Source organism: Labeo rohita, chromosome 10 (genome assembly GCF_022985175.1).
Source record: "Labeo rohita strain BAU-BD-2019 chromosome 10, IGBB_LRoh.1.0, whole genome shotgun sequence".
NCBI classification, from domain to species: Eukaryota; Metazoa; Chordata; class Actinopteri; order Cypriniformes; family Cyprinidae; genus Labeo; species Labeo rohita.
The window spans coordinates 23,945,468-23,961,466 of record NC_066878.1 but is presented as its reverse complement, the minus strand read 5'-3'; the positions used below and the strand labels follow the sequence as shown (position 1 = coordinate 23,961,466).

General features: G+C 35.3%; 1 protein-coding gene across 4 annotated transcripts in view; it reads right to left on the bottom strand.

Moving 5' to 3' along the window:
• psd3l (pleckstrin and Sec7 domain containing 3, like) overlaps positions 1–15,999 on the bottom strand; it is a 118,105-nt gene that overhangs the window by 43,974 nt on the left and 58,132 nt on the right. For all 4 annotated transcript variants that reach the window (XM_051120335.1, XM_051120337.1, XM_051120338.1 and 1 more), the window contains 2 exons: positions 14,180–14,238; positions 7,466–7,555 (listed from right to left, as the gene is read on the bottom strand). In XM_051120335.1, the coding sequence (XP_050976292.1) occupies positions 7,466–7,555; positions 14,180–14,238 (149 nt within the window). The remainder of the gene's footprint in view (positions 1–7,465; positions 7,556–14,179; positions 14,239–15,999) is intronic.

Below are 15,999 nucleotides of genomic sequence, written 5' to 3'. Positions count from 1 at the left end.
AGAGAAATGAATCTCTACGGATTTTATAATGAAAGAGTTTTTGTTTTCGATTAGAATCGATTAGATTTTTGTTTTAAAGTTGTAAAGTAATAATTTAAAGCTTTCTATAGTTGTATTTATCCTGACTGTAAGGCAAGTACTCACTAAGTTTTGTTTCATTTTTGTGCAGCGTTCCTGTTCAACACTGAGACATCAGAAAGCACATCTTGTTTGTTTTCTTTATTTTTACAAAAGCACAACATTTTGTTGATATTGTGACTGCACGCAAATAAAATAAGACCCTTTACAGTTCCGGATGATATATTACGCTTACCTTTATGAGCAAAGACTATGGCGTATTTTTAATTTTTTGCAAGTGATTGCGCTGGCGCCTCCATGTCCGGCAAAGCACATTAGTGATAACGCTGACAACGCTGATTAGCACATAGTGATATGCCTGAAGATTTTATTTTAGGCAAGTCGTGATGATTTGAGAAGGCAAAACTGATCAAACATAGGCTGTGATCAATTCACTGCCTGCCTCTGGCCGCTTCGTCGTTACTTTAAAAAGCAAAAACCTAAATTTAACAAACAAAAATAATCCAAACATATTTCTAAATTAACTTTATAAGGAAACAAAAAGAAACATAACCACGTTCCTATTAAAAACAAAACTGAGCTATTTTAATGAATCCAACAGTGTAATGGGAAAGAGAGAAAAGACTCGGGATTATATATCTCGACACCACGCCACCAACGGAGGTTAGTCCATTACCACCACGGTCACAGCCCTATAATTAATGTTAAAATTAATTTTGACAGCACTAGTAATTATAATAATGCACCACTAATATGCATTCCATCAACAAACAAGGCTCCGCTATGAATAACTAGGTTAGCTATGACCAAAGACTTCCCACAACAATCTTCGCTAATACTGTTACATCAATATACGGTTTCTTCTGGATATCAGTTGCGTCAAGATGATCAGCCAAGTACGTCACAACTGCAAACAAGGCTATAATCATAAACACAGCAACATTAGACTTGTGAACGATTCAATAATACATAACGGTCAGCCACCAAATGACAGTGTGTAACTAGAGCAGACAGAGAAATGAGATATTTGATGTATCAAAAGAGACTGTTTAATACTGCAAGAGATGTGACAAACTGTTCCATGTGCGTAGTGTTTGCCAATCAAATAGAGACACGCAGTCTTTCACAGTCACTGACACTGATGCTTTCAAGTTTATTTGAGTCCGTCTCCATAGTCGTTCTGAAAAGACACTCTTAACAAGCCACAATGTTTCTCAGGGTGATAAAACAGCCTTTAAATCACAGGGGAAAAAACCTTGCTAAAAGAATTCTTGAAAAAAAAAAACCTTAAGTAATTTGGCATATTCTTGTTTTATTTTAAGGGAAGAAACATTAACAAAACAGTTTCAGTGATTATTAATATTTAAATAACTTTAGTCTGCAAAACCAAAGTAGTGAGTCATAACCAACAACATTCATAAAGGGGTGCTATTATGCTTTTCCCTTTTTGAATTTTAGTCAGTGTGTGGTGTGAATGTTTGGGCATAAAAAAAAAACAAAGTTACAAATATCAAAGTCCACTCCAAAGGGAGATATTTCGTTTTTAAAAAATCCCTTTTCTAAAACTACAACGAACTACTCCTTTGGATTACAGCGTTTGTTTTCCGCATGTTATGATGTCACAACGCGGTCCATTAGAATATCATTAAAATAAATCCCACCTATGGAAATTCGAAAGGCTGGGGGGTGGGTAGGGAGGAGGTGGGGGATTAGCCTAACTTTAGCGATGCAGCACGGAGAGCAGCTTCTGAGGCACTTTAACGAGTCACAGCGTGGCGGGTATAAACACAAGCAGTGACTAGAGTGGCCGTGATTTACTCCGGTGGCCGTGTAAGAGCCGCAACGCGCCACGATCTACACCAGTTTTAGAAATGCATTAATCAGTGTAGATAGCTTTACTTATAATGAAAGCGTTTTTTTAAAATGCATAAACTTGCACTAGAATAGTCTAGGCTAATCAGTGGTGATGTTCTTTGATAATGTTAATGTTAGGCTGCTTTTCTGCTGGAGCTGGTTTCGGGCAATGAAACTAGGTATGTAAATAATAAAATGTAAATAAATTAGCATGATAATATAATGTGTCTGCAATCTGGCAGGCTGACGATAGGACCCAACACTACTGTACCGCATTATGTACTCTCTTCATCAGTACAAAACAAGTCCAATAAAGTCCATCCATCCATAATAAAAAGTGCCTCACACGGCTCCGGGGGTCAATAAAGGCCTCCTGTAGCGAATCGGCGCGTTTTTGTAAGAAAAATATCCATATTTAAAATGTAAGAATAACTTTAATCTAGCTTGTGTTGTACACAGAACTTGCTGCTTTGTCAAGGGGCACGGCAGTACCGAAACACTGTCTAAGCTGTTCGCCAATCACAATGCAGTGGGACAGCTACCCAAACATAACACATTTCGTTTTTCGGAAGGCGGGCCTTCATTAAACCCGGAACTAATTGAGCCATTTGTGCCAGGCATAAAAGCATGTTCTAGTACACCCCCAAAACAACATCAAGACATTGTAAAAGGGCATAATAGGACCCCTTTAAGGACAACTAACATGCAGGGACACAAAAGGAAAAAAAAAAAACATATTTCTTATCTTGAAATATATATTTTAAAACTGTTTGAATATTATGATCAAGATGTGCAAACTTCAGTTAAGTCTGAAAATGTCTAATTTGTCTTTCAAACCATATTAAACCACAAGTACAAAGTGTACACTTACATAATCGGCAAATAACCTTCTGTCCCATCTGTTTTTGTTTATATATAAACAAAGAGGTTCTGCATCATTTACTGATATGTAATTAATTGCATTAGTTTGCCAGCCCCAAAATATATTAATTTTATCAGCCGCTCCACACTCCAGATAACATGAAATTAGAAGCACTTTTCCTCAAAACTTATGATCTAATAATAACATAAAACATTAAGTTCGCTACAAAGGTGCTGCTGGTGCTGTGCGGATCAGTCACCCATTTTCCTTCAGTTCCTTCAGATGCCAACCAAGAAATATGAAAGGACAAAATGATCCATCAATATATTTTGAGTTTTGGCAGGCTAATTTCGCTGCAGAAAACAAGACGGTGACTCACACGACTGAAAACTTGACCTTGTACTACAATTCACAGATGTGCCATTGAAATGAGCTGGAAAACAGCTTTAAATGATTCTGACCTTGCCGTCTCAGAACTTAATAAAGCTGTCTGATTGGTTTGCTAGATGCCAGTATGACCAACGCAAGCCTGTCGAAGAAGCGAACCGCTTGATTCTGCAACTAAACCTAAACTAGATTAACAGCATCCGTTGCAAGAATTCTTCTGACCTAACGTCAAAAAGACGTATTTGACACCAAAATGAACCACTCTTCTGTCATTAAGGCAGATAGTCTGTGAGTCATTCAGTATGGCGATACCTGCGAGCAGGCCATAAAAAGCTCATAAAGTAGCCAGCTCATGGAGTTGGCAGAGGACAGTCACGACAGACGCTCGGCAAGGGCACTCGCTTTTGGTGCAGTTTTATATAACGCCTTATAAAGTGCTCACTGAAGTTACTGCCAACTGATTAAGCATGCAATACACATCCTGTTAGTGTGTGAAGTGTATTTATTTTATTAAAGCATGACATAAAGGGTGCACTATCCGGAAGAGGTGTTAGTGCTGGTGGTGGTGGGGGGTATTTAATTATTTATGTCCGCTGATTTTGGCAGATCACACTCATTTGAGCCAGAGTCCACACGGGGCTGTTTTGGCCTTTCGCTGATTGAGCTCGGCTGTAGCGATGGTGCCAGAACCGGACATATCAGAGGAAACATGGGACAAGGATTGTCTAGCAGGTGGGCCACAGATCTGATCCGACATGTAATCTGAATTACGTAATCAGATTCCACAAATTAAGAACTCATAATTAAAGTATATTTAGAGGTTCAAGCGTGTAGCACTGAAACCCTATTGTAATTGTTAGAATGGCCAAGGATCAGCAATCTCCATGTAAAACTGATTGTTCAGACCAAACCGTAAGTCATAGAGACTTGAAAATTGGAGGGATGGTAGTACTCACACCGCCAACAACGTCACCATGCCTAGCCCCCTGTAGCGGGGGCGCTACAGTCATCATAAGAACAAAATCTTTATCAGTTGCAGGCTCAAGTGTTTTATGTCATTGGAATCCCACAAAATGTTGGGCTATTTTGGATTTTTTTTTACTTTTTTACTTTTGCAAACTAGTCCTTGTTTTTTTTTGCACAATCAGAACCAAACCAGTGCAGAAAGATTCTCTGGAGGGTGAATATCAATAATTAATTGAACTTCGACTCACCGTCACAAAGGGAAGCCAAAATGTTCGAAAGGGGCAGGTCCACTTTTAGTAAAATGCCTATTAGTAAAAAACTCCTGAACGCAATGAGATATCTTCGCCAAACTCAGAACACTTTGTCCAAAGTGCCATAGTGTCTGTAAGGACATTTGCATATCTCAAAAAATATGTCAGCCATTGGCCGACGAAGTTGAGCACCTACTGACAAGGTTAATGGAGTTCGGTTGAAACGAAACTTTAAATCATTGCCTCAAAGGTCTGTGAGAAATTTGAAAGAAATCGGCCACTGGATTGTTCATTGTGCAGTTTTTCACACATACACACAATACTTGTGTCATATGATAAAACTCCTCATTTCTGGACAACTTTGCCTCAGCCACCGCTGTCAACCAAATTGTTTGTTAAATGGTTGAGAAGATACTAGTAAAAGCTACTTTTGCAAACTAGTCCTAGGTTTTTCACTGGGAAAAAAAAACACTGCAGTACAATTCTCTGGACTCTCTAGGTCAAAAATGTTGAAATTTACCCTTTGGAAAGCTATAACAGGGTTATTTAGAAAAGGGGCCCGTTCCAATTAACCCCAAATCCTATAAAGCCTAAAGGAAAACTCAAGACTTCACTGTAACAGTCATAAACATTAAAAAAACAAATTTCTATGGTAAATTACCTGGACTTGCCAAAAATAAAATCATTGATTTAGGTGGTTACAGGCTTGCTAAATAATGTCTTTTTTCATATGTGCTTAAATGGCTTTAATCGCTTGAACCCCAGTAATCACTGCTTGCAGCTATATTACATTATAAAATGGATAGTTCCGGTCCTTGATTCTCATTGGTTGAACCACGTTCTAAGCTGTTGTAAATTACTCTACAAACATTCACCTGTTTATGTCTGTGTGTTGCTCGGCAACCACTTTGTTGCAACCTTTTTATTAATATCATTACACTTTATTTGTTTTATTTTGTGAAACCTTACTACATATATGGAATAACCGTTTTTTAAAAGCAGTAAGCCCTGTGAAGCCGTGGTTTCCAGTGAATTTATAACAGCTAAGGGGGCTTCGTGTCGTGCCTAACAACGCCCCTTAGCTGTTATAAATTCACTGTAAACCACGGATTCACAGGGCTTATTCCTTTATTTTAAAATGCTTATAATCAGATTAGTTATTTTTTTCTGGATTGCATGATTACATATTCACACAATGGCAGTAATTTATTCATAATTTACTCATGATAAATTATATTCAGACCGGGAATACCAATTCACGTTGACTACATTTACAAATGCCAGGTAATAAATTTGCAAACCATGCTTCTGAATTTGGACAGAAACACCTCTCAAGCAATTAGACCATGCATGAAACAAATAAATATACAAGTTACTAAACACTGGTGATGTATAGCCGTGAAACACTGTCATCATCATATACAGTGACTTTCAGTGCCTGTTGTTTCTTGAAGTCTATACAAAAACATTTCAGATCTGCAACACTTTGTGCACGTAATGTCATTGCTGTTTTCTTGTTTATTAATATTTATTCATGTAATGCATGGTTTCCCAAATAGTCTGTCAGCCAAACCAATCTGACATAAAATATTTACTTGTAATATCTCTGAGAAAAGTAATATTTCAATAATTTAACAACACATTCGCATGTTCACAGTTCACCTCCTTAATGGTCACTCTGACCCGCAGGTAAACATGTACAATATTTCTGTTTTTAGTGTTCAAGTGTTTACATTATATTTATTTAACATTTTTATGATTTAATTTATTTATGGGTTTTTAATCAACTCACAAACCCACTGCTGTTTTTACATTAAAACCTGTTCGGGAAACCCTGGAGTAACGTAATGTAATGCATTGTAATGCAGTTTATGATGTTGATCTAAAAAATGCGATGGCTTTTTTTATCAATATGGTGAATTTAATGTTACGTTTAAAACAAGTTAGATTAAAAAAAGTAATCTAAAAAGCAGTCAGATTACATTACCTAAAATAAATAACCTAGATTACAAAACTAACCACCATTTTCAACATATAATCTGTAATCAGTAATGGATTACAGTTTGTTAGTAATCTACCCAGCACTACTAATGGTGAATCAAACCAGCTACGAAAAGGGAAGTGACCCTATAAAATTAATAAATAAATAACAAATAAAGTTACCAATCTGTTTCAAATACGCCCAGCAACGCAAATAAAATTTAAAAGCTCACTTAAAAAAAGTTATATATATGGATTAAAGCATCAAAACCTTTTTTGGCTCAAGAAGCCTGTAAATATTTAATATGGTTATCAACAGTTCTGTATTTGTTTTTGTTATTCTACTGCATCTGTAACATTCCTGTAGCTCAAACAATACAGCATGGCGCCAGCAACAGCAAGGTCACAGGCTTGATTCCCACGAAATGAATGAACTGAAAAACGCAGTACATCTTGAATGCATTGTACACTTTAGATTAGCAGCAGCAAAAGCATACATTTAAATCTTTGTGAGCATCACTTACGATCACAAACAAGTCAAGGACAAAATATTTGCATAAACATTTAGCTCTATATAAAATGTAAATGACTGTAAAACTGTGAAACGGTTTCTCTCTTGCTTCTGTCTTGTATTTTTATGAACGTAGACACTTTCTAGCCACACAAGTTTATGTCACACATCACTGCATTGTGCATATCCACAAGTTATTTTTGTATTTTTATGTTTTAACTTTCATCATGGTGGAGCAAGAGTTTAAATAGAATCTTGCTCAGATCTGTGCATTAGTCCAGGCCTCCAAACGTCTGCCTCCAATGACAGCATCTATTACTAATGAATCCGAGTCAAGAGCGCTTTTGTCCTGAGCTTGTATCAAGTGCACAAACATCAAGTGACGGTGACTGATTAGTAAAGATCAGATGATCTTATGAAAACAAGGGAAAGTAGACAGCATTGTGTGTTACAGAGTATCACAGCAGCTGATTTCCACTCTGAATTCTTTTGTATCCATCAAGCTAGTTTTTAATGTAATGTACCCTTTCATACATCATCTCAAAGAGCAATGTGAGAGATTTGTTTGAGACTTACCTTCAGCAGCTCCCGAGGGAAATCTTGTCCTGCATTGAGTCCGTCCAGGTTATTGATGAATTCCTGGCACGTCATCTTCTTCCCAATATTCTGCGGGGCATGAGAAACATTTATTGGGCTGTTAATGGGACAGGATGGCACTGCATCACCCTGATTTAACCCCGCCAGTCTGACACGACCTAACGCCACTGACAGCAGCAGAGGAGGGGATCACTAATGAATTCATGCTGACATCCCAGCATGCACTCCTACAATGGGTGTAAATCAGTCAGTCCTGCTTTCTCATCAAATTTACAAACTGAATAGAGCCTGCTATTAAACATAAGGAAGCATATTCACTGGGGTAGGCGGCAAGGCCAAAACCTTATATCACAGTATGAGTCATTTTATATCGCAGAATTTATCACTGTGTAATTATTTTGCTTGTAAATTTAATGTAAAACAGAGTTAATATACCATGGTCTGTCTGAATACTCAATTCTGACTGGCTGGCAGATGTGCATTAAAACCACAGTTTTGAAAGGTAGCTCCGAGTCAGTTTAATCACCCTTCTATATTATTGCTGTGCAACGATTAATCACGATTAATCTCATCCAAAATAATTTTTTTTACATTATATATGTGTACACATACAATATATATTTTTTAAATATTTAAAAGTATATATTTTTTTTATTGATATAATTGATATTAGATATAAATACATTTTAATTTATAAACATAACATATTTTTAAAAATATCAATGCATGTGTGTATTTATATATATATAATAAATATACACTGTACACACATATTTTGTAAACAATTTTTTTTTTTTTTTTTTTTGGATGCTATTAATCACAATTAATCATTGCAAAGCACTAATCTATATTAATGCACTGCTATCATTGACACACACACACACAACATTCTATTTAACAAAGAACGCTGAAAAAGTAAGCACAGGTATAAATTACATTTGAAAATGAAATTTATTTGTATAGTGCTTTTTACAATATGCATTTTTTTCCCAAAACTATTTGGCTGAAATTATGCTGTTCTGTCAGAAATTCCTTAGTGCTTTACCATACAGGAAGTTTTATTGCTGGCCGATAGGGCACTATAAAAAGATGATACAACTGATTGTCCGAAAACTAGATTAGGGCCCTATGAAATCCATTTTATTTTTTCCCAAATTCCATATTAATTTTTTTTTTTTTTTTTCGGTTTTAATTTTTCTGGACTCCTTTTAAATAGTTAAATTAAATTTTAGTAATCATATATAATAAACACATATAATGTAAAATCATGAAACCTAACGAACTTAACAAATTTAACAACAATTCACTAAAGGTTTAACAAAAAAGTACGTTTGGTGGCCTATGTGACCTTATGTTTTGTTGTTATCGTTTTAGCATGTCTAATTATTTAAATGCATAGAAACAAGTTTTATTAACTCTTACAATTTTCTGGTTATCAAATGAAGGCATAAATCATTGATTTATTTATCTTTTAATTAATGAAAACTAAACATATTTTAATATTTTCATTATTTATTACTTTTGTCTTCAAGTTAACCAAACTTTTATTTTGACGGATTGCCGTGAATTCCTTTTTAACCTCTGTGTGTTCATGATATGACGCAAGTTTTACTCAAATTAAATGGTAAAATCCTGGTAAAGCGACTCTCAGAGCAGTTCTGGAGATGTTGTTCATGTATCATGCTTAAGCATGTGTGTAGTAAACGTAACCGTGCATCTGTGCCATTCATTCATTCATTCATTCAGACCGGGAAACATGCAAACCATGCAGGATTTATATTTAAATAGTCTTTTTGTGGCTTAATATTTACAGATACTAGTCCATATCGTGATTTGACTTAGGGGTGTAATGATACATGTATTCATACGTCACTGTACATGCATCTTGGTTCAGTGCATGAGGCCTTCCAACGAATACAGGCAATTCACCCTCAATCCACAACGCAGCGAATGCCAGGAGTTGCGCACTTGAAAACAAAGACCACTGGACAGTGACCATGTGCTGATTCTGAACGTGTCTTTCACTGACAAAGGAGTATAACTAAGTTACTTTACAGGCTTGCGCACTCAACTGTCTGCGAAATGAAGCTTTGTGCTCTTGTGTCCTACCGCTCTCATTCAGCACAAATCCAAATATTCCATAATATTCCCATATTTGCAATGCATCCAAATGCTAAACTATTATTTATTATGTAAATTATAGGCTTTGTACTTCAGTCGCGTTCCAACGGTGACAGAATGAGGAGGGCGCGCTGATGTTGACTGTATTTTATTTTGATAAAGTAACGTTACCAACTGCACTGTCAAGTTAGCAATGCTGGAAGCCTGGAACTTATGTTTTGTGTGTGTGTGCGCCAGCTCGATTACTTCAACTGTTTCCTTATACCAGCAAAATCAACTTAAAACAATATCATTTATTGTCTTATTAATAATACGTCACTGTAAAAGGTCTTTTGTAAAATAAAGAAAATAAATAGGATGTCGCTTTCTGCCATGAGTTTCCTTTCTGTCACAAAAATGAACTGAACCTCAGCATATATAAGCTACGTTACATGTCAAACAGTTTTTCCCCTTGTTTATCTGTTAAAAAAATCTTATATATATTTTAAATTTCAAGTATTTCAAGTATATACGTACTTCAGATTATATGTAACATTATAATTTGATATAATATTTAGGATTTTCACATCTAGGTGGAATTTTTTTTTTAATTTGTACTACAGTCTGTTCAAAATAAATGAAAAGAAACTTAGCATAGTAGTTTTGTTGTTTATTTTTTTCTGTTGTACCGGAATCATATTGAACCATGACCCTCGAACCGAGGTACATACCGAGCCATGACATCTGTGTACCATTACACCCCTCGTAATAAGTGTAATTAATTCATCTAACTTTGATAAATTCTGTGATATTCCATGTAAAACTGTAAATTCCATTTTTATCACTGGATTCTGCGATTTTGTCTGCTTTTTCGCATCGCGGAAATCATAGGCCCTTACTAGATCCTTTTAGATCTAGTTATATTGTATTTAATGTTGTCTAGCACATACATCATTGTGGTACTGACATGTGACATGTGACATGTTCAAAGGCAATTAAGAGATTTAAATACTAGATGGTTTTGAAATATGAAATATATTAAAATAGAAACAGTTATTTTACTGTATTTTTTTGTCAAATAAATGTAGACTTGTAATGCCTATTTTTGGATAATCAAATAAATAAACTTTTATATAATATTATTTAACAGTTTTCTCTTTTTATTTTTTAGATTGATTGATGCACAGTAACAGACTGTTTATAAATGATGTCTGACACCATGTAATGTAAAGCTCATGCAATAATTCACAGACTGATGCACCTGATAAAGTACTGCTGGACGAGGTGACACCTTTAACTAAATGTACAGGATTAAGAATATCTATTACAATCTGGAATTGATCTAATCCAATAGCATGAGATTATTTAACTGCAGTATGTAATAATCACTATCTAATGACTAACGTCCCCTGAGCATTTGCTCTGAGCTATTTCATAGCTGATCTCTGAGCTATTGTATAGTTTGTATATATATAAACCAAAAAATGAGTTGTTTTACTACAAAACATTTCATATTGAAGTGCAACTATTTACTGAATGACATTAAGAGTTTGCATATTGTTGCAGCATAACCTATCGAATGAGATTTTTTCTTTGTGTGCATCTGTTCTGTTTTGTTCACAGTAGTTCGGTCCTTGTTTTGTAAGAAAGAAAATTACATGTGAAACACGTGGAAAAAAATAACTATTCACCATTTTCAAAGTGCTGGCACAACAGATCATGCAAAAACAAGTGGAAAAAATGTCACAACAGCACAAGTGCAGTTTCACAGTCCTACAATTGCTGCAATGACAGCAGTCCTCATCTCACCATATGAACATTACCGTGACCTGCTGAAACCTGCCGTAAGATCTGGAATATACTTCACGATTTACAGTGATTTAACTTCAAGCATTTCACAAGCGCCTACAGTTAGCACATCCACCGACTGCTGCTATTATACATTCTCTGCAATTACTCTGTCTGAACCTTGATTTCTCCTTCACAGCATCAGATTGCTGCTTTTATAATGTCACAGACAAAGACTGAAGGAGCGGCCGCTTGCATTCTAAAATAAAGCGCAGACGGTGTTTGTTCCACTGACTTTACTGTTCCTGCCAGCACCAGCCGAGTTTGTAGGTGGATGGCACTGACAAATGTTCAGACTGGCACGAGATATCAAAGAGAGACACAGGCTGCTCCGAAATACACGATTCCACAAGATCTCACGCTGCAGTTTCTTCGCTGAAATGATGCTATAGCCTCGTGTCATCCATCACTTTAACAGCACATTAAGCCGTTTTTTCTCTTTCTGTATGATTTGACATGGGTCCGCAGCACACGCGGATCACAAAGTCAGCAAAGACTGACTGAGAGTAAAACGCTATTTTGCAAGGCCAATAAATCATTCTCCAAAAAAAAGACCCATTTCAGTCTTGCTCAGTAACACATGAATACAATGCAAACGTGTGTTTACTCCACCGACCCGCAAAATTAAATTCTCGTTACTACAGGAAATGACTACTTCAATTAAACTGAGTATATCAAAGTTATACTGAATGAAAAACCTTGTTCTCAAACAGGATGACTTCCATTAGCTATTACAGTAAGTATAATGAGATTTTTGCATTATTGGAAAATGCAGTTAATGGGATTGTCACAAAAAATGTCCAAATAAAAATTGATCAGAGAGACGGCATGATATGTCTTTATAAGTGCAGTCTTGCATTCCTTTTTTGATTTACACTACAATTGTTTTTATTTTTTTGAAAGAAATCTCATTTGTTCACCAAGGCTGCATTTATTTAATCATAAACACAGTAAAAACATTGTTATAAAACATTATTATAATTTAAATGCGAATTTTCAACATCATTACTCCAGTCTTTAGTCTTTAGAAATCATTCTTGTATGCTGATTTGCTGCTCAAGAAACATTTCTGATTATTATCAACGTTGAAAGCAGTTGTACTGCCCAATTGTGAAAACCCTTTTTTTTTTTTTTTTCAGGATTCTCTCAAGAATAAAAAGTTTAAAAGAACAACATTTATTGAAATAAACAAAAAAAAATCTGTAACAGTATAAAGGTTTTAACTAAAGGCTGCACAATTAATCGAATTTCTAATCGTGAAATACAGATGCCACAATTATGTAATCGTTCAAAGGCACAATTACACAAAAAAAAAATGAGTGATTCCTTTCCTCTTAAGAACGATTCCTTTCTTAAGATGTGTGGGTGGGTGTGTGAGAGAGTGTGTGAATTTTTCCTACAGGTTATCTTAATTTTTTTAATTTTTACATTTTTTATATTTAAAGAAGAAACTATATATAAAATGTTGCGTGTTGTTGCTTCAAACAATGGTATACAACTATTCAAAACATCATTCAGTGTAAATTGTGATAATCTTAATTAATAATCGACAATTATGATTTTTGTCACAGTCATGCAGCCCTAATTTTAACTGTTACATTTGATCATTTTAATGCATCACTGCTAAAAAAGTACTGTTTTTTTTTTTTTGTTTTTTAAAGGAAAAATCCAAAGTAATAAAAAAAGAACTTTAGAACGGTAGCATTTGTCCTGTTGAAACAGGAAGTTTAAAAAACAAAGACAACAGGCTTTGTTCACCATGTTTGGTTATCTTTTAATGCGTCTATTTGCTAAAAATGTATTCTGTCAACTTTCAGGAAACCAGTAGTTGAGCACAAAGCTAACAGACATAACATTTATGAAGTCTTTATTGGTTCCACAAGATAATTTTCAAATTTTGACGAACCTGGACAGGTTTTGATGAGATTTACCCATTTGTACCTGCTCTGTCTCTATATAACCTGTGTGATATGCATAACGCTTCCCTCCACAAATGTAGCCATGTATTTGCGCGTGGGCGTTTGGCATATATTTCTGAAAAGATCCACGGCTGCGCAACTTTCAGCTGTATGCACCCACATGACATGAAACTAAACAATGTTTGAAATGAAAGCGTCTAGAGAAGTGCTGCGGCGTGGGCATGAAATCTCTACGTCTCCATGGCACATGCGTTCTACTGAACGTGTCAAACTCAAAACACGGCGTCCTGTAAGTTCCAAGACACATGATCAAACTCCATGGAGACCAATGAGAGGAGCTATTCTTAGAGGACCCAGAATGCACCTCACATTTCACTCAGGAAATAGTGGGGGGTGCAAAACTTTCCTCTTTCTTCACTCTCCTGTGGTTAATGGCACATTTCTGAATCATTTCTTTTCATTTTCCACTCATGGTACTTATATTCAAGCACATTCATGCAGATTTCACAGGTTTAACCCTGAACATTTAATCACAGTTAATACAATCAAACGGAAAAGAACTTAAGAACAAAACAGTTTGACATCCTTGACATTAGTTGGTCAACTACCTAGTCAATTTAGTTTCTTATTTCTTTGCTTATTTTGCAGTGAAATATGACCCAGACATATGCTCCTCCAGTGGGATCTTTACATTCACAGTTAACAGGCTCTGATAAGGCCAAATGGTGTCTGCATTCATATGCTTATGGCAAAGAGGAAACAAACTGTCAGTTTTCATTTTGCTGTTAACATGGGCAACTCCAGCAGAGGGTCAAAGGTCACTTACCGGGCCATGAAGGTCAGTGTTGAGCAGCATAAGCGCACAGGTAAGGCAATGAACTCCATCTGCAAACATCAATGAAACATTCGGTCACACTCACAGACGGGTCAAAGAGAGTTAACATTATTTTTTTAATAACCTCTGAAGTCACACGCACATTCAATCTCTGCATCAGGAGAAAGTCTAACATCACTTCCATGGCAACAGTCTTAGCAACAAGGAGATGGTTTAGCTTTTTACCCATATACTGGTCATAGCTGTTACTAAGATGGTTGCTATGGAAGAAACACGACACTGTGATGCTGAATGAGCGATTAAACCCAATCATGTTTCATGGAGAATTAGTAAACAGAGGATTTAAAATGACTTGAATGATCTAACAGATAACCAGTGTTGTGCAAAACCACAAATGTTTTATTTATAGATTTCATATGAAGTGACTTCTACATGCCGAGGCATTAAACAGAAATAGTCCTCAGGCAACTTTTAGTTTGAGAAAATATTAGCTGTGCTTCATGTTTTTTGTATTAGGCCACACTCTCTTTCTTCTCTCATAGCAGTGAGTGATATAAAGCCAAAATATATATCACTGCATTTTTTTATTTTAGTCAATAAAGATATGGGGCTCTAGACAAAATCGAGTAAGGAGCCACTGGCTCCTAGAAGAAAAAAATGTAGGCATCAAGTTATTATTATTATTATTTTTTTAGATTTTATAAACGTTTTATTTTATTTCTTTATTTTTTTATTTTTTTTATTTTTTTTACATTTTAACATTTCAATCATACTGGTATGTGTTTACGCTTCATCTTTTCTTAACTTTATCAGCATTTTAATCCATCATGTAGATGACTTGGGAAATAAGGTTTACTGAAAGTGGGAACTAAAAGTCTTTTCCAACTTGAAATATACAGTCACAAGGTGTAATTTTTTTATTACACAAAATCTGTATCAGTATCATGGACCATAAACATCACTTGGCCACTGAGTGTAGTTTGGGTTCCGACTCAATGCATCCTATAAATGTTGTTATATGTCTTTCACACATCCAGTCGGTTAGTAATATTAGTGACAGGCAATTTTATAGGAGTTGAAATGTATCTTTAGCTTGCATTCTTGCATTTTTTATCATGTATACAACAGGTTAAATAAAATTCTTAATATGCAATAGCGCATTAATATATCAAAATGCTCCTCTTTATAGTTATTTTTTAACTGACTGATGAGCTTATGGACACCGAATGGTTATTCTAAGGTAAATCTATTGTTATGTGACAATGTTCACACAGTAGTGTGCACCTTTACACGTTTTCCACAGTTTGACACTGAATAAGCGATCATATGAGACATTTCAGTAGGTTGTACTGTAGGCTCTCTTATAAAATAGCCTACCTATTGATGCTAATTCATGTTCATTTCTTACTATAGTAGCAAACAAAAAGATATAATGGGTTCACTTGCCGCTTAAACTGAGATGCTAAAGTGATCGCGCCTGCCACATTAAAGAGCACCAAAACTGTATTTATTGTTTGAATTTCATTACTGAATTTGCCATAATTTTAAAGCTGATAGATACAAAAAGAAATAGAAGTAGATACAGCTTTACTGCATGTTTACTACGCATGTCTCCGTCATTTCAGTTTCTCTCATGCTGCACAACTGGAGCTGCGTTTAACAATATACTTTTTTTTTTTTTTAATGGAAATGTGATGGAAAACCTACTTAAAAAGGAATGGTCATTTAGACAATTAATAAAGTAAACACAATATAAATATCACATTGGACACATTTAGATTTTTCTTAAAACACTCATAAACATTGAAATG